We start from the raw sequence: 26,734 nt of genomic DNA, 5'->3' as shown, positions 1-26,734 counted from the left end.
TCAAGCTTTAGAAGTACTTTTTGAAAAATGGCATTTATTTGTAAATAACCCAAATGAATAAAATGTCTTCTATTGGTGTTTGGATGATCAATTAAAAAAAATTACAATGAATATTTTTAGTGTTACTCATAATTATTGTTCAAATCTGAGATTGAAATTTTTTAATCTCTTTCCCCAAACAAAATTTTACATGTGTGTATGTATATATGTGTGTGTATATATATATTTAAACACATATATAAAAGGACTCATTTCCTGCTACAGCTCAGTCAAGTATTAGAAGACAGAGCAGTTACTGTGTCCTGTAAACATATAAGAATAGTTGCCTCCACTCTTCCAATATTTTATTTACCACAATATTATAACAGAATTTATGGGAATTTACAGAACTAAATTTTCTACTAGGCTTTAATAACTCCCACACTAAATAGTTTAAAACCTTCTTCCAAAATGGATCATGTAAATACACAGAAAAACTTAATGTTTATAGGTACTAAGAAGCTACACTTTGAAACTTCTAAAATTAACATGCAGTTCCTTTACCTGTACTGGCCAGGAAAACATGCACTTTTTAAAATTGTAAACACTTTCACAAGACAATATAAACAATCAAAAGTGGGATTAATTTAGCTGCATTATGATCATACTCACATCTTCCTCCTTGATTTAACCATGCTGCCCTCCTGTGGATGTCAGGACATGTAAAATGCCATGGCCCAGACTAAAAAAATCTGGTTCAAATCGATCCCTGGTACCTGTTTCTGACAGACTTGAAGAGGAAAGAAAATGCTACTGTGTAATCACAAAAAGTGATTGAATTAAACTGCAGGGCAAGGAGTGGGAAACTTATATTTCAAGTAGTTTTGAAATGAGTATTTTAAATTAGTAGAATTTCTTATTGTTCTACAAATCATGAATCTGTGGGAGCACAGTGCCATACATATTAATAATACACTTATTCTCAAATTAGGGGGATAACATTCATTGCATAGTGATGAGTTACTTCATCTGCTGAAGTGCCAACACAGTTGAACACATACATTATAAAGATTATCCAACAACTCAAAAAGCATAGAAAAAATTTGCAAAAGCATCAGTATTTGGTAAACCAAAAACCCCTAATTAGTTAAACTGTAATCTTTTTTGCCTGGCACAGAGATACTACACACATCTTTAGAAATTATTAAGTAAAAAATATATCACATCTTCAAAGAAAAATATAAAAGATGGTTTGGAACAGAAGAATCTAAAATTAGGAGAGGTCTATTATCAATTATTCAGAGAAATTCTCTCAGGCAAAAAATTCCTTTTTTTATCAATTACATTTACATAAAATCTCTGTTATTATAAGGTGTGTTAATAATCAATAGGAAATGAGTATTATGCACTAAAATGCTTAAATAACTTGAGCTCATCAATACTCAAGAATTGTCAGATTTGTTAAATAACTGGCTTAAAACAGAACAGTGCAAAACAGATCCCTAAAACCCTAGAGTACAACTGCTGCAGTGGCACAGGACTGTTGCTTTTCTTCCAGACTAAATTTGTAAATGCTGACAAACTGTGCCTAAAGTCTAAATCATAAAAAATGCTTTAAATTAATTTTCTCTCTGAAGAAAGACTAAAATTTTTAAAAGCTACAGAATGAAGTGTTATTTTCCAAAGCTAAAATACATTAGGAAGTAATCACTTTTTTAAAAAAAATCTTTAACTCAGAAACAAAAATGAAAAGTGAAATGTTAAATTTTAAATCAAGCTCCTCTGTCAAAATATTTTTTATATTGTTGAAAAGACTGTGAAATAAATAAGAAGTCTCAGGAATGTGGAAAAAATGTAAGAAATTATTTTGGACCAAACTAGACAAGACAGTTTAGTCATATGCCATTTTGTGCCAATTAGCAAAGTTGCTGCCATGCCATATCAATAAAAACAAATGACCTAAGCAGTGGGACTAATTAAATGAAATAAGGTAATTAAAAGCTTCTCAATATATAATAAAAAATATGGCTGAAAGTGTTCTATAATGTTGTCATTTTATTTTCCCATTATCTGCTTCTCTGCTGAGTTTTAATCAGTATATCTATATGCATAAAACATAGTGTCCAGATGTTAATGTGTTGATGGCAAGAATCAGGTGTTCAATTAAATATATTGAGTGTGCAAGGGAAAAAACCAAGCCTTCCATTAAGGAGACTATATACAGCTCAATTAAAAATGAATATAACATTCGTCATTAAGTTGAACACTCACATTCTATAATGACAAAAAAGTTTTACATTACATGATTACTTTATTAACTTAATCATCCAGTTCTAATCTAAGGATCACAGTTATTTTCTGTTAGAAAATGGGTCCACTGTTCTCAATATACAAAACAATGGTAAAGCTGTATTTACAGAAATTGCTGGTTTCCCTTCTCTGAAACTTTTTTATTTTCATCAGTAATGAATAAAAACCTCCAGTTATAACGCATGTACTATTTGTAGAAATCTTAGCCTAGCAAGAGTTCCCAGCCACTGGCAATATTTGTAATATTTAATACCTGTCCCAGATGTGTTGCTTGCATAACTCCAGTTTCATTTGGATGTCTTCATTACTCAGAATGTGTTTCTAAATGGCTTGACTAAAAGATCTGTAAAATGAGATCCCATGCCCAGCCTATTGCCCTTAACCTAAAAAGAATCACTCCATACTCCTAAATCTTTAGATCTTTGCTTCAGATCTTACCCTGCCTTTCAAAACTAAGACTTTAAACAAGATGAAAAAGGTTAGAAATCTACAAACATTCAGCTTTACAGAAGAGAATTGCTGTCAGCAGAGGGGAGTATATTTTTCTCTACAGCAACACTACTAAAAACGGAGCCAAGTTTCTTACTCTCCTTCACTTGGTCTATGACATAGTGCAGTCTACTCAAGAACCAAAAAAATCTCAAAATTTAAATCAGCAGTTAAAATCTCAAATGTAATAAGCCATGATAAAAATGCTAACTTCTAAGCCACTGATTTACTGAGCAACAGCAAACTAGCTGTGTATTTAGGACCAGGTACACTTTTCTCATCACAACCATATTGATTTTCATCTTTGGAAAAAACTATGAAGAAAAGAAAACTACACTTTTGGGCTGGCAATCTTCTAACATTATCAGAGAAGCTCTCCATGTGGAAGAAAAGGGAAGCTGGTCTGACCCAAATGGAGACTTAGCAGTGGAACTCAAACCTACCCCTACCAGAACACTTCCCCTGCCAATCTGTCCCCAGATTAGTCCATACAAACAGCAGCATGAAAGGCAGGCTCAGAGGTCTTTGCTGTCCATTGCTCCAAAGACAATCAATCCATGGATTTAAAGTACATGTGCAGGAATTAACATACATGCATTTATCCTGAGACCCCCCCCAGAGCACTGAGTCCAGCCCCTGGGCCACCAGCACAAGGACAAGGACCTGCTGGAGGGAGTCCAGAGGAGGGTCACAAAGATGCTCCGAGGTATGGAGCACCACTCCTGTGAAGAAAGGCTGAGAGACTTGGGGTTGCTCAGCCTGGAGAAGTGAAGGCTTTGAGGAGACCTTAGAGCAGCTTTCCAGAACATAAAGGGAACCTACAAGAAAAGAGGAGAGGGACTTTTTGCAAGGACATGTAGTGACAGGACAAGAGGGAATGTCTTTAGGCTAAAGGAGGGTAGTTTTAGATTGCAGAGTAAGAAGAAATTCTTTCCTGTGAGGGTGGTGAGACACTGGAAAAGATTTCCCAGAGAAGTTGTGGATGCCCCATCCCTGGAAGCATTCAAGGCCAGATTAGTTGGTGCTTTGAGCAACATTGCTGAGCAGACACAAAGATGGGATTAAATTGAAACAGGTTTGTAATGGTAAGCACACAAAAAAGACCATTTTTAATGTGGGATAAGTTGTTCTTTACAGTTTTTATTTAAATAAAAAGACCAAGTGAGCTAATAGTGCATAACTCTGTATGAAAGCACCACTATACTGATGACATGACAGAAACTGTCAGCCTTCCAAGGTTTGGGGATGAGACATACTCAAGTGCCCTGACAAAACAGTACAGTATTGATCTGCCAACACAATTGTGTAACAGGACATGGACTATTTAATGGGAGCTAACTATAACAAACATAATATTTGAGCAAAACAAGAGTAATACAGGACCATGGGGCTGTGCTATTATGTGAGAAAAAAATGCAATACTTTAATAATTGAAATTATACTACTGTGGAGAAAAAATAAAACCAACAAACAACTTAATTGAATTTATAAAAAGTTACCTCTGCCTTTACATTCAGTATTGCATTAGAATTATTTTTGGCCATAAAGAATAGTGTATTATGAATTGAAATCCACCCTCAGACTCACGGTAGCACAACTGACCCTACAGTTTCAGAGGCAGCATTCTGACACAGAGGGTGGATTAGACTGGTCACATACTTTTAGTTTCTGAAAATAATTTTGCAGCCCTAAGTACCTCTGATTTTGTAAAGGCTTATATTCCAAAAGACAAAAATTAGGTGAATTTTACCTTCCTGGAAGTAACAGATGGGCAGCACAAGACAGAAGGACACAAGAGGTAGGTGGCATGCCCCCATCCTTGCAGTTAATAGGACTGGCACCTTCAGTGTAGAAATAATGCCAGGCCAGGCCAGACCATATGCAGTGTCAATGTACGTCAGGTGAAAATAACTCCCTCTTAAATTTGATGTCACAGATGAATGTATGGTATCAAGAAACAACTCAGATCACCTGATGAGAAAGGCTCATAAATAAACTGCATCTTTCACCTTCGTGATATTTGTGACATACTTATTTGTAATAAAATAAAGCAACATAAACAAAATCGGAAACAACTATTTAAATGATGATTGGTCCTGCAGGCTAGTAAAATAAGAATATTGCTTAGATGACTTTGTACAGCACAATAAGAATATTGCTTAGATGACTTTGTACAGCACAATAAGAATATTGCTTAGATGACTTTGTACAGCATAATGTTATGAATATCGTAGTCAGTTACGTCCCCATTACTACAGACTCACGCATGCAAGGGAAGTTTCCAGAGAAGCTTCAAAAGAAACTTAGATGGCAAAAAGTTAAAAATCTGAAATAAATAAAAAGTATAATACAAAATAACACACAGAGTCGACCATATGCAATTCTGGAATAATTTATGAAGCAGGAATACTTGCATGTGATTTCATTCTAATGATACTGTCAGCATATTTTGGGTGCATTTACAGCGCAGCAAATTCAAGCAAAACTAAAAGTCAAGATTTTGCTCTGAATGATGCTTTTCCAAAGCTATGGGAACTGTGTAACAACAGCATGAAGAAATTTCAGCAGAAGCCAGCCTGAACTTTCCAGTCAGACCAGCTACTCCACAAATGCGCTGTAGAGTTATTGTGAAGTTCCCAATATCTGAACTTATTACTGCAAATTGTAGAACACTTCTGATATGATAAATTTCTTCATCATTTATTGTATTAAAAATAAGCAGTCTCCTCTATGCTTTCACTCTAGTAAGACCAGTGATGCACAGTCAAAAAAAAAATAAAAAATGTCCTGCCTATATTTCACCTCACGTCCATGAAATTACTCAGATCATGATCTTCCCTGTGAGGACCTAATAAGGCATGCATTTTTTGCTACAGCATGACAACAATTAAATTTTTAATACTACCTTCAGTCCACATAGCACTGACTGGTCAGCCCATTTACTCTACTTACGTGGTAGAAAAAAACATGCAAATGAAATTTTAAAGTTATTACTTAGTGTTTTAGAAAAAGAATCCCAGCTACAAATCCGAGTTTTTTCTCAATTCCTCCCCTACAATTTAATGAACTTAAGGTCTATTTGCAGTAAAATATTAGTGGATCATTTCACCTTATAAGTTACCAACAGCTTTGCTATTTTTAATGTGAATAGAAAAAAAACCCAATTTTTGCACATTAATAACTTTCCAAAGTTCTGATTTGAGCATTTCCAATAACAGGCAAAACTTTTTTTAGATTGAATTATAGTTATTATTTTTTTAATCCAGTAAAGCAAATATTTACAAGCACAAATGCAAGATTTCAGACAGCATGTATTCATGTACTCCCAGGACTGAAGCCTTACCGGAACCCTTGACATGAGCATCAACTGAAGATGTTCCCCAGTTTGGCCCAACCCCTTTCAGGTACTTAAATCAAGTACCTAGAGAAAAAAGGATTTATCTACATTGGTTAATTAGCCTGAATAAGGAGTGTGCTTATGAAGAAAATCCTCTCATTGCCCTGAAGTTGCAGCAGTTCACACTGCAGAATTGATCCATGGCAGGTGAACTAGACTCCTCTTGCATTAAACAAAATCAGCTGTGGTGCTCAGCTAGTGTACCTCACATATTCCAGCCACTAACATGCTGTAAGCCAAGGACAAGACAGGACAGAGATTGAACTGCATCACCAGAAATGCATATGAGGTGATTATCAGGTCCCCAGCAAACACTGAGTCTCTGTACAGATCTATCTGGGGACACTTCACACTTGGCTCCCTTTGTAGTCAAGGAGACAAATGCCAAACAGAGATCAGGTCTTCCAGATTTCCCATCTCTTTGTAATGGGTAACATAATTTTGGTAGCCATCAGTGGCTAAAAATCCTTCTTAGGTGCCTCAGACAAGCCCAATTTACTGCTCTTTGAACAAGCAATTCTTTAATTCTTCTCTCTCCATGGTTTATCACATGCAATTAGCCTTCCTGGTGCAGGGCTGAATCTCATCCCACTGTTGCAACAAGTGGCTGCTGCTAGAAGGTTGACCAGGCTCTCTCAGCAGTGATACTGCATTCAAATCTGCCCATATGGAGAAGACATGAATTTGGAGCAGTCCCATAAACCATGATGACAAGTCCAAAGTGGTGCTGCAGCACAGCTCATCACCATCTTTATGGCCTGGAAATGATCTCTTTTTTGTGATGAGCTGAGAATTGCTGCCAAAGGTTTTCTCACTGAATTTTTTCCTAACACATGCGCACAAAGACCAAGAAGTTGAGATGGGAAGAGCTTTAAAGGTAAGAACTGCAAACTAAAAATGGACAGTATAAACTAGAAAAGTCTAGCTGTTCTATGGGTCACTGAGATGTCTGGTCTTAGGTTCTGAGATATTACATAACAAGAGGAAAAAGAATTGGCATTTATACATGAATTCAAGGCAGCAATAAGGTCAACCATAAGAGCTAATCCATGGCAAAAGAAGAGGAGTTTAGGACACAGTGAGAATATGAATAACTGCATTAAAGAAGGCTGAGAACACAACAAAGTACAAAACCCAGTATGCAGGAAATGACAAGTACCAGCATGACCATTCACTCCAACTGGTTATTTTGTGAGGTTGAATAAGGACTTTAGCAAAGATGAGCCAAAGAAGGATTTGACACACAGGCAGTACTGATCATGGGGATTTTCTATACCTAATCAATTATGCATACTCCATCCTAGCGAAGGCAAGGAGATATTGAACAAGTGTTGGTACAGTTATGATCTAAAGAATATACTTTTACATCTGAACTTGTATCACTGCCCATCAGAGCTGAAGAAAACCCATCTTAACCTTTCAGAAGTATGGAGCTCTAAGGTGTAATATAAAAAAGAAACACCCTATGTAAACAGTTGCAAAAATTTTTTAATGTGAGGGTAGAATCACAATTTAAATATAAATTACATATTATTAAAACCAGATTATTTAATCTATTCTCAATTATTTTACTTCATTTTTTAAGAAGTTGTGAGCAAAAGCAAACCAAAATTTTTTCATAGGAAAATAACTATTTTAAATTTTACAATCAACCTTGCCTAACCCATAGATATTTTCCACATTAAGTCTGTTGTGATTAAGCTAAGTGAGTTTGGATCTAAATTTACATCTGAGCTTTTACAAATATTTCAGATTAATTTCTATGGAAGAAATGAAGAATGACACCTTAATTAGTAATGCTTCCCTTGGCAATTAGGATTCTCTTGGCTTCTTTCAGCAATTAAAGTGGCAGTGGCATATTGTTAAGATCTTCAGATTCCCTGTGCCTCCTCAGAAGCAATTACTGTGTGAAGCACTGAAAATCAGGCTCATAGCTATAATCTGTTCTCTAAGGATCTAGCAGCAGGATATACACTTTTGCTTCTTCCTTCCATAGTAATTTTGCATTAACCCATTATCATTATCCAATCAATCATTAATGTAATTTTAATATGTCATTTTTCATGAAGTTCAATTTAATTTTTAAAAAGTAGCTGATTATAGTAAATTGATTTTGCAAAAGTGTGTAATATTAAAATCATTCAAATGAAGACAGTTATCACATTAGCACTTTTCTCCATGGCAAGATGCTAACATTCATTTAGCACAATGAAATACCAGCATTAAGCACAAAGTAGCATAACAGCAAATACTCACATGAGACACCTTGGTATAATAATAGTAACACCTTCATACAGCACTAAAAGTGCAGCATATAACATACATAGGAAATGTAGACCTTGATATATGCATGCTCCTTTATGAATGTTAAAACGAGGACAGGTTTACCAGAATTTAGCAAGATAAGACAATTACACCTACATGAAGGATATTTTTGACCCTCTGACAAAATAAACAAAAAATATAACACCACTGCTTTAGAATCCAGTTTAATTGTTTATTAATTATGAGCCAAAATTTGACCAATATTTCTGCAGAAATATAAACCCACTAGCCTAGTTTTAAAATATTTTTTACTTTCTCAGTAGTCTCATTCCAAATGTTGGAAGTCCTTGAAATACTTGGGTTTACTCTGTGCTGGGATTTATGAGTTTTATCTTGCAGAAAGGGATACTCATGTGCTTGTCTTCAGGGTCTCAGGGTCTTGGATCTTCAGAGTCAGCAACTGTCTGTGATTTGCTCTTGAAAAGAAAGATTATCCCCTCTCATAAGTTTTCTTGAAACACTCTTACAGTTTCAATGGAATCATGTTAACTTCATGCTGCAGTTTACTTACAGATCAACCATGCCAGTCTTTTCCAGCAGATGAAGTATTATGAAGTATTATTCAAAGAAGCATTCTGAAGTTTGCAGCCAGGACATTCTCATAGCAGTTTGTGATATATCCCTTCTTCAGGATTTTTCACTGAGTAAAGAAAATATGCTCTACACATAGATTTGTGGTGCTGGATGTTAGATGACACTTTGGCACACCTTGATGTAAAGTAAGGAGCAGGCATCCCTGAATATGCAGTGGTATTTGCTGTGCTGCATACTTCAGGGGCTGACTGTGTTTTTTTACCAACCCCACATTTTTTCTTCAACAGTCCACTTTGAAATTCAAACAAAGCCTGTTTCATCAGCCACACAACATATCTTCCATGAATGGTAAAAACCTTGCATTAATACAGTTTGCTTCAGCACTACAGAGCCACCTGCAGCTACAGTGCTTGTCTTGATCAAACCTGAGATTGTCATGCTAGGCCTAGACTGAACATGGAATGGGCAATGAAACTTTTTAGGTCTCATCTCTTTTGTCTTTGAAGTCAAATAAACTTAGCTGAAACTCTAATACTTCTTTATGCCTTCCTGTCAGAAATTACAATGAAATCTTTTGCCCAGTGTCTCAAAAGTATATAGCAAGTAAACACAGGGTCACATTGTCCGTGCATTGAGTCTGAACATGAGCCAACTCTAATTCAAAAGTGTTGTGAACATCAGTGACCCAAACAGTTCTGTGGTGCAGGTACTGGCATCACTGTGCCAATGTTTGGGTTTTGTGTTGGGTTTTGGCCAACTATTACATCTCCATATCTCTGCTACCAAGTCCCATGACCTCTTCAAATTACAGTAAAAGAAATCTCCACCTCCCTTTTGCTTCATAAATAAGTTTCTTTATGAGACAATTCCCTTTGGAAATATACACTTCTGTTCATTTTCTGTATTCCAGACATTCCCATTACCTTACAGAGTACTCTTTGGAAAAGAGCTCCTCAGTGTGAGTAGATGAGAATGAAGTTCTTTGGACAACTTGGGCACTGGAGGCCAGCTAGACTGAGCAAATGTTGTTGCATCCCATTTGCCAGTAACAGGACAGTCAAGAAAAACTGCATACAATATAAAATCACAGTGAGAGGGAGCAACTAAGTTTTACTAAGACCCAGCTGAGATGAATACACACAATTCTTGTGATGGGATCATCTTGCAGCAGACTGCTGCATCCCACAGTGCAGACTGCTGCAATCCACAGCAAGATTTCACAAGGCAACAACTGTAACAAACAGGAATCAGGAATATTTTTGTTATTTGGTTAGGGAATCAAGAACACATCTTTACTTTGTGGAAGTCATCCCTTTCCTACAGATGAGGAAGACTGGCTGAGGATTATCTTTTCACAGAACATGTTCAAATGGCACAAAGCTAGTCGAAAAATCTCCCATTTGTATATGGATTGCTGGTCATCTCAAAAAAAAAAAAAAACCCTGGCAGTGGCCAATCTCTCAACAATCTCTCAAGCATTAAATTTATTTGAGACTAAGTAGGAGTAATTGTAGTAGAAATGACAAAGATAATAACTACTGTTCTGAGTGCAATACATATAGAGAAAAGTTTACCTTACCACCTCCAGTGCACCTTTTCTGTTTTTCAATTGCCGGTGTCTTAGCACTAATAAACCATTGTGTCAAGGTACTCCACCCTCCCTAGTAGTTGCTTTGAGAAAACTCAGAGAATGCTTACATAGCCTAAACACCTAAATATTTTGGCTGCTATAGTGAGGCCACATGATTTAACGATCAGAAAAGAATTGCAAACTGTCTGATGTTATGTAAAGCTTGCAAAATTCAAACAAACTCAACAGCTTCCATCACCTTTTCCTACGCTTCCTGGTCTTGAATTCCCAAACAAAAAAATAAGCATTCTACCAAAGGACAAGGGAGAACTTCACTCTTCGAGGCAGTAGCTGAAGCCATCACTCTGCTACCCTTTTCTAAGAAGAAATGCAACAGCAGCAAACAGAAAGCTAGATGGTGCTACTATGCTGACTTTTATGATTACAACCAGATAGGCAGCACACAAACTTGGAAAAATGAATCAAATACTATAAAGGGATCCAGAGGAGTTTACATATGTAGATGAAGAAATGCTGCAATTAAGTAAGTGAGTATTTTTACATTTGCTTCAGGAAATTAGGCTATATTGGTAAGAAATGAAAAAGTGAAGCTAATCTCTCGGATAATCTTCTCTTGCTTTTAAAAGAGAAAAACATTAAGGAGAAACATATTTTCAGTAACTGTTGAAAAGTAATATACAAAGTTTTATCTCACAGAACATAGTACTAATTGAAGAAGTCTATGCTTCATATTACCATATCATACCAAGCATTAGTAAGAATTTTCTAAGATGTTGGAATCATTGTAAGTATTGTTAGGTTTCTAACACTTTCCTTCAGTTTGAAGATATTCTACACCTCTTCATTTAAGAAAAAATAAACTTGAAGTTTTAAATTAGCAAAAAATTTTTTCTATTTCATCTTTTTACTGTTGGTAAAACAACTTTTTTAGTTATTCTGCAGTATTTGTATGTTTTGGCTCAGAGACTAAGGAATCTGAGCATTTCAAATTATGAAGGTTTATCTGTGACAGGGATCTGGCAGCGCTTGCTAAGAGATGTGTGATTGTATTCCTGACATCTTTATCTGTACAAGTAACCCAGAGTAGCAATAGAGTCATTTCAATGTATTCACCTTGCATATTTTTCTGAAATAATGAAAGTGGGAGCAGATCTCATCTTCAGATCAAATCCAGATTACACATCTTCAAGTTGCAAAGGTAATTCTCTTTCTCATCCTGCCCTTCTTTGCCAGGTGATCCCAGACAAACAGCCGTAAGAGCTGGCACCACCCTCGTTCTGGCTGACTTCAGTGCCCCCATGGCTCTTCTCAGCTGAGTTATGAGCTCAGGGACAGCAGTGACTGAGGTTTATCCAGGTGACAGGTACACACAACATCCCTACCACTGAGAAACCAGCAGAGCCCAGTGCCATCCTCGGCTTTGTCACCAAACTGCCCGTGACCTCGGGTGATCTCTGTTTATTCCTATGCTTCATTCACTCGGCTGCAAACCAGATTATACTCATCTTCCTCTCTAAGGATGTGTGACAACTGTCATATATAAGAGAGGAAAAAATTACTTATCCTCTAATTCTACATCCTAGAGGACTGCTAACCAGAGCATTTGTCTTACAGATTTCCTTTAGCTCTGAAACTGCAGCAGTGGGAGGAGAAATGTCATTCTTCAGTCACATTCAGGAATCACTACCTATATTTACTGTTTATAAATGCTCTCCTAAGAACATCTTGGTCAATTTCAAGTGCAAAAGAGAAAAAAAATTTAAAACATTAGCCAATTAATCAAAATCTTTATATTCTCAAAATACAATTATAAACAAAAAAAACCACAAAGCAAAACCCAAAACATCAACGAGTTGTGACAGAAAAATCATCTCGCACAGATTCTTTATTATTACAGAGACTACAATTTAAAGAAGTCACCAAAATGCTTCCTTTATAGATCAGAGACAGAGAGAAAATTCTAAGTGCTTGTAGAATGTTTATTCCAAATGCAAAAGTTTAAGAAATTAAATGTATATCGGTTCCATATGCAACATGTCATAGCAGAAATCAGAACAGAACATAAAAGAATGAATTTTGCCCTTCAAATCTTGGAAAAAGTTCAGGGCAAGAACGAGGCTGAAATGTTTTACTTTGGAAGTCAAACCCAAATACTACCACTTAGTAATATTGTCCTGTTCAGGCTGTTTAATTAGTAAGAGTTTCATTTTACTTTATTATATATTTTCCTTTTTTTTTTTTTTTTTTTTTGTGGTAAGAGCACTGAGCATTACTAATCCTTTTAAAGCAAGCTTTAAAAAAAAATCTCAGTATTCCTTTTTTATTTCTAGGTTGGAAGAAACAGAATAATACCTTTTAGTAACCACTAGGCTATGCTAAGATACAACTCAATCTACTTTTTAAAATAATGCATGATTTAAATGCACGCAGATGTGCAAAGGCACATCAAAAACCCCCATGCATTAGAGAAGATATTTAGAGTAACCCACATATCTTGAGTCAATTAACCTGTCCTGCTGGGGTTTTAAACCCTAATATAATTATGAATTAAGGAAATCCAACTGAGCCTTCCTGAAGCAAACAGTACCGACCTAATGCTGCTATTGTAGCTCAACAGAAATAAAGAGGCTTTTAGCATTTTATAGAGGAAGTTTTTAGCTCAAATTTTACTTCTTTCCTCTGATGATTTGTTTTAGATTCAAGATTGCAACAGAAAAAAAAATATTAGAAATGTTAAAAAATCTTTTGTATGGATGATTGCTTTACTAAGTAAAGGAGATTTTAAAATTATCTGGTATGTGCTCATAATTATAGATAAGGGAAAGGTCACAACATCCTGTGAGAAAGTAAATACAATACAAATGATGAGAAAGGAATCTGGAATATCATGAATTGTCAATAATTGTAACTGTTCTACAAATCCCCATTAATGAGTGATATTTACCTTGTCACTACTCAGATTAGCTGTGAATGCTTTGCCATGTAATGTATTGACAAGATTCAGATACAAAAGGATAATTATCTATCAGTCAAGTGAATTCCCAATTTGAGAACCTTTCATGCAAAAATAAAAATAAAAATGTAAAATAAGCAATAAGATTATGTTTACTGTAAGATGTATAATAGTCTTACATTTTTTAAAGCATGTAAGAGATTACATCAAAAAAACAAGAATTGTTTCATTAATAAAATTTTTTAAAGTCAAATTAGTGGATTAACACTAGATTGACTGTATGAATGTGTCAACAAAAAAATAAACTTCTTTTTTAGAAAAGTATAAATGAACTGCAATTGAGATTCTCAGTAGTTTTGAGTCATAAAGATTTTTATTTCTTGCTATTCAAATAGTTACAGTTCATAATTAAAAATCCCATTTTCCCACAAAATCCCATATTTCCCCCAAAGTACTATTTGTGACTTTAGTACAAGACAGCATAATTTGTAGAGCTGAATATTCTTGAAGCATAAATTCAAGACAAGTTCTGAAGTCTTCCAGAATATCCCCTGTGTTAGTAAGTTAAGTCAATCTTATAAAGGAGAAAATTTTCTCAAGAGATAAAATTGAAAACCACCACTAAATTTGGCCTGTGAGTTTTGCCAACCCTGCAGAACCTGAAGTAACTGGGCACAGTTCCCATATCTAAAAAACCAGTCTCTTACTGTAATTATCCTAGATAGAGTATTAATCTACAAAAACCCATCCTTCTGCAATTAGCTGTAGGATAAAATTTGAATTCAACTCTGAATAAATTGAGACTCTCATCTGAAAAACATTATGTAATGCCAACAGAATGCTTTCTTTTCCTAACAAATCTTGTATGCTAGTTTGTTAACTCTGACATACAGAAAATGTAAGTTGTCTAGTTCAAACACTGGTTAAGGATAAGGCATGAGATGCCTCTGAAAAACACAATGAAGAATTAGAACTTAGCTGGGTTGAACACACTAACTACACTAGAAGTCTGTTATAAAGGTTGTAAAATTCAACTTGCTGATATGATGAAATTCCAGGAGAAGGGATGATCACATTCTCTTATCCTTTTGTATCTGTTCCTTTTGTGTACTCTATGACCCTGTACTTAAATATACGACAACATTCTAAAAATAAAATTTAAAAAATTTTAAAAAATAGACAAAAATATCCCTGTCATTTTCACTTTTCAGGATAGCAGCAGCCTTTGAGCTCTTCAGCACTTTATCCTATGGCCTCCTTCATTATGTTTTATGCAAACCCTGCTTTACAGAGAGACTTGAATTTCCACATTGTGCAGGTTTTCCAGGGAATTGCAGATCCTGGCACTGTTATAGCCCTGCTCAGCAGGGCACAAGCCTTTGGCTGAGCAAAGTGACAGTGCTTCCACTCCTGCAGCTCCTCCAGAGGGTGGGAACCTTTTCTGCCAGCTGCTTCCCTAGATTCACCTTCGTATGTGTATGATCCTGGGAGGTGGTACTGTTTTCCCTCAAAAATAGTACCCTCCTGAACACAGGACAATTGGAACACTAAATGTTTGAGGCCTCAGATATTAATTTTTAGGATATTTGGACTTGAACAGCACAATAAATATTTAAAGCCCCATTTCCACTGACTTCTGCTAATAGCTGCTAGTGGCATGCAGCTCTATGAAATCAGATTCCAGTTTATCAAACTGGACACAGGAAACAAATAACATACCATCACTTACTATAGGTGGACACATTCTCTTACAAGGAAGTCCTTCTGTGCAGCACAAATAGGAATAAAAGCCAGTTTCTTTCAAGCAACCCTCAACTATTTTAACTGCAAAATATTCCTTTGCCTTTCTGATGATACAGCCCATCATCCATCACATGTTTCCAGTCTCTTCACAAATGCAGATTTCCCTGATAACACAGCATCAGTTCAGAACCAGAGCAGCTTTAATGTGTATATTGAAGCAGATGGGAATCCCTCTTGAAAAAACAGCAAATGACCACTTAATACTTATACCTACCCAGGAAGTCAAGAGAAGGCTGCAGGGAGTGCCTGGATGATGGCTCTTCATAACATTAATAGTTCCTGACTGTACACACTAACAATTCTGCTTGCAGGTGTTCTTTTCCCTCCATATAAATAACCTTTTCCTTCCTCTCACTGCAGCTCCAGTGTTTCCTACAGTATCTCATCAATCTCTTCAATGCTTATTGAAGGAATTATTAAGTTTTTATTTCATTTCACATATGTTAATGGGGAGGAAGTCCACACATCTGTTGGTGGCCTAACTTTCCTTAACAAGTGTCTAGGTAATAATCATTATAGCTAATAGCTATAAAGAAAAGGAAATGATGACTGACCTAGAGCATTTTTGGTGGGAAGAGCTACAGTATCTGCCTGAAGAATAGTCACAGCAATGACCCTGAAGTAAAATGTAGAAGTAAATCACAGTGCCAGGAGATGAGTATTCAAAATCAATCTGAGGAAGCAACCATCAGCAGCAGACAAAAGGTATAATAGTTGAACTAAATTATTGACAACAACGCTTGACTGGGTTCTTTAATGGTCAGACAAGACTACTGATATAAACCAGAATGGAAAACTGAATTGGGGAGGTTGGGAAGACCCTCTGAAGACGCCAGAAGAACAGCTCCTTGCCAAGACAGCCTCTGGTGAAACACAGGAGCATGATGAGAGGAAACCTTGGAGCTTTCTTGCTGGATTCAGTTGCACGTTATACTCTAACTGGGGTGGCAGACAGCATGACCCCAACATTATCAGTGACCTGATCAAAAATGGGAACTTCTCCTAGTCATTGCTGGGGATAGGTGCATGGCAGCACAACAACTCTGATGTGCTTAGGGTGGAAGTTTGCAATTGAACCAGGTCATGTGCAGACAAATCTGTTGGACATCATTCTTGGCTGATGTGCTTCAAGTCAGCCTGCCTCTGTGGCTGCTTTTGGCAAGGATGCTGAAGAGGGTGGGCAGCAAGCACTGTGCACCCTGCACTACTGCAGCAGCTGAACACCCTCCAGCAGCAGGAAACTGAACCCACACTACTGGGCTGGATCTAGACAAAGAAGTGCCAGCAGCAGCAAACCATTTCACAGGTGTTTGGTGAGTGCAAATGAATGGGGCAGAAGGGGGGACTCACAGGAGAGCATCATGCTTCAGTACAAACACTTATCTCTGCTCTCTACTCCAACTTATGCATGTCACCCAAATCTTTCTGCTTTCTCCTGCTCATTATCCCATTTCTCTTATGTATTTGCTGCCCTGCTTTGAAGTTTTCACATCTCAGCTCCAGTCTCCAAGCGCAGTAGCTCCAGTCCCCCATTGACTCCATGATTGGTTTCCTTCCCTTTCCTGAGAGTTCCTGGTCACCAGCCACAGGTCTCCATGCAACAAATCCCATTGTTACAGTCCTAATCATTTGTGTCCAAGTTTCACCAAACCAAAATGAGGGATACCTGGGAAATTTGAGCCCAACTGATTAACACTTTGACAAAACTTAAGTCAGTTTGGTTGCTTTTTTAAAGGAAGCATAATACACAGGAAATTTTGGCAATTACTGCCTGTGTATAATGGGCAGAATACAAACAGGAGGAAACTAAAAAGAAACCTAAATAGCATGGACAGTACATTGATTCTTTTTGATTGCTTTATAACAAAAGATACAAACTTGCTTACTGTCAGCAACACTACCTGTTTTTGCAGGTGGGCTGAGGAACAGTGGCAGCAATTGATTAAAGGAGCTGTCTTTACAAATAATCTGTTCCACATAGTTTCAGTGTTAGACCAAAAAACATCCTTAAACTAGCATTCATACATAATTTTTTTTCAAGAGAAAGACATACAGCAGACAGAGAAAGGAAGGGGAGACTATGTGGCAAATACCACTTTATTCAGGTAAAGAATTAATCCTTTTTTAATGGAAAAATATGTTTCTCCTAAATATTTTTTAACAAAGTGCCATAAATTGTAACATTCAAAACCAGTATGTAAATGAGACTGTACTCTTAGCTCTGCATTTCAGACGAAGCTAGTCATCTGTATTTACACATCACTGAACATCTGAAATGAACGTTATTCCTGACTAGTCCAAACTTTTTGTATAAAATGAAGATATAACACAATACCAATACCACACTACAGGAAATGTTTCAGACATTTACAATGTTTTGCAAACTTTATGATTTTAGATACTTTGTTAAATACTTTTTAGATACTTTGTTAAAACACAGGCACAGTGAGACAAAACAATAAAATAGAGACAGCCGAGAAGCTTACCCACAGTGCTTCATGTGAGGTGGTTTATCCATTCTCACCGCCAGTTTAATTTTCAGGTCGCTGTCCTGGCTGTTTTTGGGAACTATCATTTTATGCAGATCAGGAGACTTCGGGCTATTGGACGTTGGATATAACACAACCTGCAAGTCATGAAAAGAAAAACTTCAGCAAGTTGATTAAAAAAACTGCTTGTAGTCTTTAATGGAAACTAAGCAGTGAAGAGTCTTGTTGCATCTCCTCCAATACAAAAGATGACTAATAAATATTTCCTAAATCTAATAAACCAGCTGACTCAATCTCATTGCAACAGACCAATTTCCAAAAATTAACTCCTTCCTTCTCTTTCAAATGGGAATTTTCATATTATGAGTTAATAAAATTTCCTCCTGTTAATACATTCTGAATTAACTTGGTTTTTTTTAAAGGAACAGTTGGGATTTCAAAAGGGTCATGTACAATTAAATAGGAACTTAAACTTTTACATTATTCAGTGCTCTGCTGGAAACACCCTTTTGAAGCCATTTGCTCTAGCGTTACACAATGGATCAGCCCCCAGTAGTGGCATTGCTTGAGAGAAGATAACCAAAGTGCATGTCTTGTTACTGTCTCCAATTTTTGATCAATAGCATTAATAAAAGTCAATTTTAGTAAAAAAACCACAGAAATTGTAGATGAATTCCAAAGCACCTTTGCTGCAAATGGAATGTAATAGATGTAAGATACTATGTCCAATTCATATGTGATATGACACAAACCTTTTGTGTAATCCACAGTAATAGACATAAAAACCCCCAAAGCACTGAATTTTAAATATTTAATTTTTAAAACATTTATATGAGTTTCTTGAAACTTTTATTAACAAGTAATTTTAGATTAGTGTAAGTCACAATAAATGAAATGTTATTGTTATTAGTATTGTTAATTATTTTAATTATTAGTATTGTTAAATAGTTATTTACCATCCAAAAAGTGTATCCATTTATAGTCAGTACAATTAAAAATTACTGCCTCATCAAATTCTTACCCAAAGTGACATGCTCAGCAGTTAAATGCTGCTGAAACATAATTTCCTTTCATTTTTATTATAAGCACTGCTTTTGAATCTGGACGCTGAAGTATTCTAAAGTATTAGAATTTAGACTCTAAAGTATTCTAAACATACTACTTGGGAGACTTTCATAACATACAGTGAGTTCTGAATTACAACTACCATGAATTACCATTACTATTTCAAAAGTAACAACACTCTTAAAAGCATCATTCTTCACATCTTTCATTTCTTGAAAAATAAAATGAAACATTATGTTAACCATGAAGTTAATTTCCTACACATAGTACTTGTGTCACATACATAAAATGCAATATATTGTCCTCCGTGTTAATACGAAGGGTAAGTTAAGGATTTGAGCAAAACTGTCCAAGCAAGTATAAATCTAACAGATGTTATTAGCCAAAAATATTACAACAGTGTCATTCAGATCTAATCATCTGAAAGATGGTGTAAGTAGAAGGCCTTCAGTTCCTCATCTCAATATTTTGCAGAAGCATATTCTGTTAATATCAGGAGCTCCAGTCAAGCAGAAGAACATGATGCATCACTCCTAATGAAATATGCAACCTTTGTAAAACCAGTGGAAGAATTAACCTGTCAGATCTATTGAGTACATTCAGTACCTTTTAAAGTGATAGCAGAAGAATCAGGACATTCTGATTTTAGCAAACCAGGTTACTTTTTTTTCTTTTTGCAAATAAACAGAAACCACTACTTATAACAGAGTTATTCCTTCTATCTGGTTTTCATTCTGAGTAAAAGGCATTCCTTAAATAGCATTTAAAAAGATTATGAGCATGGAAACCTTTGCATTCTGATGTATCAAGGGGGGAATTATTTTTAGTTTATTTATCCCTTTAACTGCAAGATTATATAAGCAGAATTATTATACATTCCTTGCATTTAATCACTAGGCATTCACATAGGACTGTAGGTGATGCTAAGAATTTTTCCTTTTTTACAGTCTGCAGTTCCTGTTGTCCTGTAACAGCTTATTCCAGCTCATGCATCTCAAGTGACATTTTTCTCCTGTCAACTTCCTGAGTTTTTAGAATGCTGATGAAAATAAAAGTAGACAAGAGTATGATTAATTTATATCTGTGGTAGTGACAATTCCTTTTCTGAATTTTAAAAGGAGTATTATGGAGCTTCAATTTCAAAGCTCTCACAAAGAACAAGTATCTGTCAGACTATTTGACTATGCACTGTGCTGGGTTTGTATTATATTTTGTCATGTCTTCCAGCTTTAAACAAGGAGAGCTTGAAAGAACTTTGTAATCAAACTTTTGTTACACAGAAACACACACAAAGCATTTGACAAGCATTAATTATCTTCACAAAAACCTTCATACTCATATTGCCCTTAAGGGCATTGAGAGCTACTGGGTACCAAAGCATCAGGTGGCTGCAAGATGAAAGCTCCCACAAAATCACTGAAACCAGAACACTTGGCAAGTTCTGCTCAATAAGAAAAGTAAAAAATTGCTGAAATTTCTATTAAAAGCATTCTCTCCACTATGGAACATTGTAGTGTGAGGTCATTGTCATTGTCTATGGAGAAACTTCCTAAGGTTATTCTGTCTCAGATTTCCTTAAGAATTTAAATCTTCTGGTTGTTTCACAATCTACTTTAAAAAATGAAATGGTATCAACTCAAATGTGTTCTCTGGCAGATGTAAGAATCACCTAGAGGATACCCTCACTGTGCCTGAAACTGTTATAAATTTAATAGAATTCCTACTGAATCAGATATTTCTGTAATACATCATATATTTCTGAAGTTTATTTTATTTTATTTTGATTTATTTTATTGTTCATATACCTGTGGATATCACCATGGTAGTTTATTCAGCAGCACAGAGCATTATGAGTTTTTAGTATAGGAAAGTGTTTACCATAATTATACTAACAGGTAATCAACATTAAAAAGTATAATGAACTGTTAATGACTAGAAAGCTACATAGCAAACATAGCTGTTGTGCATTGCATTGCTTCAACTCATTTAAGGCAAATTAATAGCATCAGAACAACGTGGGTCGAGATAATTCAGTAAATTTAATCATCTCATAATCATTAAAAAATACTTGACCACGTGTTCCAATTATACCTAGCATTACATTTTCTCAGACCACACTGTAACTGAAAAAGGGTCAAGTTCACTTTGTGCCCCTCTTCATCTGGATGAAAAAAAACCACAAAATTTTTAAATATTATAGAGCATCACTTGTAGGCATTTGTGCAAAGTGATGTTCACAAAATATTGTTTCTTAGTTGTAAATGACCAAAAATGTTTCTCTCTCGACCTTAAAAGTTGACCGGTAGAAAGACGTTGAAGCTAATATCACTTGACAACTAAACTAGCCACCATTTTTGTGATTCCATTTTTTATTTAGGCCCCCAGCTGGATCACAATAAAAGAAGTTAATTTAAGTACTCCTGAGCCAAACAGTCAATCCAGACAAGCAACTATTAATTCTACTTTTGGCACAATGATCATATGTTCTTTTAAAGGTAAGAAAGAAAGGTTGAGTTCTCCAAAGTACTCTAAAAGCTTGAACAAACAAAACTGGGGGCATTCCTGCTTTCTCAGAGAAGATAACTGAGGAAAAGATTCAGAGTCAAAAGCACTGTGCTGAAGTATCTCCTGCTGGTACTCCCATGCTGAGATAAAGCTATCAAGCTAACCATTCCTGGCTGCAGTTGTCCTGTTGTCAAAAAAATATGCAGCCTTCAAAAGGGACTCACAAAGGCAAGAGGCAAACAGAATAGCAAGACCTTGAGAAAAATCAAGAGTCAAGATATTCTTCTCTACATTGTCCCCCGCCTGACTGACACCTGTGGCTGTGTGTCAGCCAACTTATGTCCTCACATTCTGGAGGCTCTGCAGTCCCCTGCTTCCACCAAACCCCATGATATTCAACAGCTGAACCCAAGTGATGGAGTTACCCACACTTCTGACCCAGGTATTTGAGATGAGGAAGATTTTTCAAGTAGGGATGCCCTAAGACACATTTTGAGATCTTAGACTCTGGGCACCAGACCTTGGTACTCACTGTAATTCTGAGCCAGCCATGCTGAGTTTTGGCTCACTGTCACAAGCAAAAGAGTTGAAAGTGAAGAAGATCTGCATCTTAATGCCCTGGCTGAAGAGGCAGGTGATGTTTAGCATGCAGTTACAGAAAATTATTATCTTGTCTTCAGTACAGACAGAACTGTAAAAAAAAGAAAGACGCAGCCTTCCACAGTCTTCTCTTCATAAGGCAGCTGGGGTCATCTTCAGAAAGGAAACCAAACCTCAGCCTAGCCCCATCCCCAGGGATGCTACTGATGCATGGGGCTGCCCTGGTGTCTCCCAATCCTGCCCTGTGCCCTGATACCCGAGGGAGTTGCTCCTGCTTCTGGCATCCAGCCTCCTATCCTTTCTTCAAACTCCGTAGTCTCCAACAGAAAAGCCAGAAAATTTTCTGAGACAAAAGTTCTCCTGCCTGATGTGCTCTTTTGGAATACAAATGGCCCCAGCCTCACTTATGGAACATCTGGTTTTGAAAGAAATGTCTAGTGACTCTTCTCAAGATATCTTTTGGCCTAACTAGGAAGTTTGGAGCTGTTCTGTGCTGTCAGCCCCTTTCCCAAAGACTGAGTAATGTCAGAAAGCCAGAAGCTTCTGTCAGTGTGACAAGAAGCTCAGTCCAATGCCCCAGCAGCAGCCTGCCAAGCACAGCACTGCAGTCGCTTTCCCTGAGCATTAAGTCATGACACCCTGCTGCCAGGAGGATGAAGAAAAAGAAGATAAAGAAGAGACTCAAAAATAGAGGTAGAAAGGGGAAAAGGAGATGTCTCCCTTGAGAGTAACTCCCTTACAAAAGTTATCACCTCAGGAACCCCAAAAGAATGGGTTAATAAGAGCTCGAGCTCGATCACCAAGGGAGTTTATGAGTTTTCAATGCAAGCTCCATCATCTCACCTATGGAGTGATCTCTTGCTTTTTGGCTATGACTGCATTATGGTTGAAACACCAAGACAAGGCTTTGGGTAACAGGTGGTTAAAAAGAAACAAAAAACAACAGAGAAATTGAATAGGCACATGGTGAGAGAGCTATCTAGAATAATGCTGATGAAAAGGAGCTGGGTAGACTTCACAATTTATACAATCAACCTCTGTTGATGGTGCTGGCTGAACACTAACCCTAACAGCCTTAGCAATTGATGAAAATAGTCTTTGAGTTCTTCCCAAAGAGCCTCTCCCCCACATCTAAGAGAGACAAGGCCTGAATGCAAAGCATCTCAAGCATTTTCAATGAGAGACGCTCTCAAAGAAGCTGCTGAGAACCTCCCCGTTAGAATGGAAACAATAACACTCAGACATCACAGAGAGCTGACAGGCAAACTGCTCGGGGAGCAAGAGACAAAGCAGGAGTGGAAGCAATCTCTTATAATTTTCCAAACTTAAAAAAGAAAGAAGAACTAAGGCCTGAGAAACTGCAGTAATTTCAAAGTGCGATGGAGAAACACAATCCCCAGCATGGCAGCCTTTAAATTAACAGTCACAGAATGAAACTGTCTCTGCTCAGGGGCTCTTTCAATGTGGCACAGAAGATAAACAACATACCCAGTGCAGTCGACATTCAGAAACCCATCAATCCTGTGAGTATAGCTACCTAGCCAGTACTGCTATTTCATAATTTTAAATCAAACTCAGAGTAACACCACTAAAGGAAAAAAAACAAAAAGCATAGCTGCACAGCTAATTATTGCTGGCTGCAGCTGACTCTGACAAGCAGGCTGTGAGACAATAGCTCTCTTTTAATTGAATAGTCAGAGCAACAAGGCTGAAATATTCTTATATTTAAAAAGTATCAGCGATCAAACACCACCTGCTGCTCTCCCACCGTATCCACATGTGTGCTAAGCACGCACAAGGGCTGTCACTTTGAATTACTTACTAGGTCTGAACATCTTTATACACAAAGTTCTGAACAAGCAAAAGTGGTGTCAGATCCCTGTGTTTCAGAAACCACCAGGCTGATGTTTTCAGAAGTAGTTACACCAAACTCTGAGGGCTTCTTCCCACTTTCTCAGCTGTTGCACATACAAATGCTAACATCAATTCCACCTTCCATATGCACGTACAAAAATTATTCAAGTGGCCAGATCAGTATTAGTCACATAAAATCTGTACCACAAATTTCAAAGATATTTGACTAAAGTAAATTCTTAACATTTCCTCATTAGAGTAAGTTTAGCCTGCTTCCTTTCCTAGAATTTAAAGTCAGGGGTTCAATTCACTGTATGTAGAAGTTTGCACAAACAGACACACACCACTCCAAAAGCTCATGCTCTGCAGAACCCAAATCTAAATAGCATCCTTTCCACTTCTGTGCAGCACACATCTCTGTTTTTAATTTCAGTGAAAAACTGAATTTGTACAGCTGTTCTCCTGTTTATGTAGAACAGAGAATAAAGGTTAAGATTTATTTTTGTTTGAAAGTGGTCAGCAGGAAACCAGAAGAATATCCTGCAGCAAGCAAAATATTCTCTTGGGGTTAGAAACTGGATTTATTGGTATTTTTGGAGGAAGACAGCCATATCAGACAAGGGACACAGCAAGTATTACTCACTTTCAGTTAACCAGGTCTTAAATGCTTTGAAGGGAAAAGATGTTAAGGACAGACATCAGCCCTTCTATCACTTGGTGCTGACCTGGTGGCTTCCACAGCAGAGCTTGTAAGGCTGAGTTTTCAAACATGGAGTATAAAAAGCTGCAAGTATGCTCTGTCCTCTCCACTGAAAGCACTGGCCTGCATACCCTCTGCTCCCCAATGAGCTAATTACTTCTGGAAATAAGCAGGGTCTTCTCCACAGATGAAGGGCCTGCTGATATCAGGGCCTACATCTTAAGTTCATAAGAGACATCACCATCCACTGATGGGTTCAATGGAAATATCTTCTCCTCTACAGCACTGGGGACACCTTTGCTGGCTCCATATTTCATACCTTAGATCTCTTTTCCTAAAAAAATGATCCCTTGGTGGCAGAAGAAACCTTTTGGTATGTGATGGAAGTTCAAAATTCAAATCATGTAACTTGATGCTGCCTTCTATTTCTAATTATAGATTAAACAGAACAAAACCTTCAGGATAACTGCGAGGTATTGGAAATGCAAGCTGCAGTAAGGTAGAAAAGCGGTATCAGGTCAAGACACACACTTTTAAGAAAGTACTTGACAGATGAAAATTAATGTCCACAGTAAGGCTACCTCAGAAGGGGTAGGTTTGAGTTGAATTATTAAGTACAGGAAAAATACCAGCAGGAAATATCTTCAGACCTTTTCCAAGGATAAGAAACCTAGCTGTATCAGATGGACTCCTGCAAATCACTGCATTGTAATGATCATGCATAAAGTTGCCAAACTTTACAAAAATTAACCTTATCCAGTGGGATCCCACATATTTTCAAATGCTACTTAAATTTAAATCTCTCAGACCTGAAAACAAAGACATCACCAACAAAAGAAGAGCTTGAAAGCTAAAATGTGTACTACAAGAGTACCTAGTACTGCAAATTATTTTGCAAAAATTCTGTCAAATCTTCTCCCAATCTCCCCTGAAGCTGGCAACCACCTCTCACAAATACTCTGGTTAAACCAGAGAAGTAAGTTGAAAGATTTATTCTTCTCCTGAATTAAGGATCTAAATCCATGAGCTGGAAGTTGTCTGTCAGCAACCACAGGTTTTACCAGACCTGGGAGGTGCAGAAGGACAGACACCCAAACTGCACAGCCACGGACCATGTGCATGTACATAGGCATTGTGGGAGGTTTATCTTTTACTGACTTATCTTTCTCAAAAGGGGTTCTTTGGCAAGGATGTGGATATTTTTAGTAACTCAGGAGTGTATTATAAAGTAGAAAAGCAGGATCCAGGCATCTCTTGGATACTCCTTTTTCGCTATTCCCAATTTCAGCACAAGCTTTAATACTAGGGGGAAAAAAGGTGATAGCCTTTATACTTTTTCACAAGGGGGGAAAAAAACCCAGTGAAAAGAAAATATTTTAATAGGCTTATTCTGGTACAAACTGCTAAATCTCAGAGCATCTGATAAAAGCAAGCAGACTCTCTCCCAGAGAATACCAGGAAAGTAAGAATCAAAAACAGATGATCCTCTTCCCTACCTCATCTTTTAGGGATCTTGCTTTGTATCTGGGAAAGCTGGGTCAGACCCCAAAAACAGGGCACTGAGGTCACTGTCCCCTCTGAATTATCTGGTTTTTTTTTTCTCTTTCCCCTCACCCCCCTGAACAAAGACACTTTCTTTAAACTGCTTTGACCAGCTGACAAACACAGACGTGTCAGAAGGCAGCCAGGAGTGTGCAGGGAGAGGAAAGAGTAAAAAACCTACAAACCAATCATCTTTGGCCACAGGACACAAGTAAGGAAAAAGCTATATTCAATACACATTTCAATATTTGAAATGTATTTATTCTTTAAAATTAAATTTGAAATCTTTTTAACTTCCTATCCCAGAAACTTAGACAAGCTGCAGTGTAAGAAAGCAGGCCAAGGCTGGTACCAGAGAATCTTGCTAAAAGCTGTGATACTTAGCCTCTTTATAATGATGATGCTTCTTTTCTTCTCCTTGGCAATGAGTATGCTGGCTGCTGTTCACAGTGGCCACATAGTCCCTCCTCCCTGTCCTTCACCTTGGCACTTGACTTCCCTTTTGCTTCTTTGAAAGGACTGTGCGAGAGACAAAACTTCTCTGTGTTTAGTAACACCATGCAGATCCTGCAATTGCACCCTTTCAGGGTCTCTTTTA

At 37.0% G+C, this 26,734-nt stretch overlaps 1 protein-coding gene across 2 annotated transcripts in view; it reads right to left on the bottom strand.

Annotated features, from left to right (window-relative positions):
* Window positions 1-26,734, bottom strand: part of CADPS2 (calcium dependent secretion activator 2) — a 284,462-nt gene that overhangs the window by 118,634 nt on the left and 139,094 nt on the right. For both annotated transcript variants that reach the window (XM_084205822.1, XM_084205823.1), the window contains exon 8: window positions 17,868-18,007. In XM_084205822.1, coding sequence (XP_084061948.1) covers window positions 17,868-18,007 — 140 coding nt within the window. The remainder of the gene's footprint in view (window positions 1-17,867; window positions 18,008-26,734) is intronic.

Source organism: Fringilla coelebs (genome assembly GCF_963513975.1).
Source record: "Fringilla coelebs genome assembly, chromosome: 5".
Taxonomy (NCBI): domain Eukaryota; kingdom Metazoa; phylum Chordata; class Aves; order Passeriformes; family Fringillidae; genus Fringilla; species Fringilla coelebs.
Note: the sequence above shows the minus strand (reverse complement) of the source record. Positions and strands in the feature narration are given on the sequence as shown.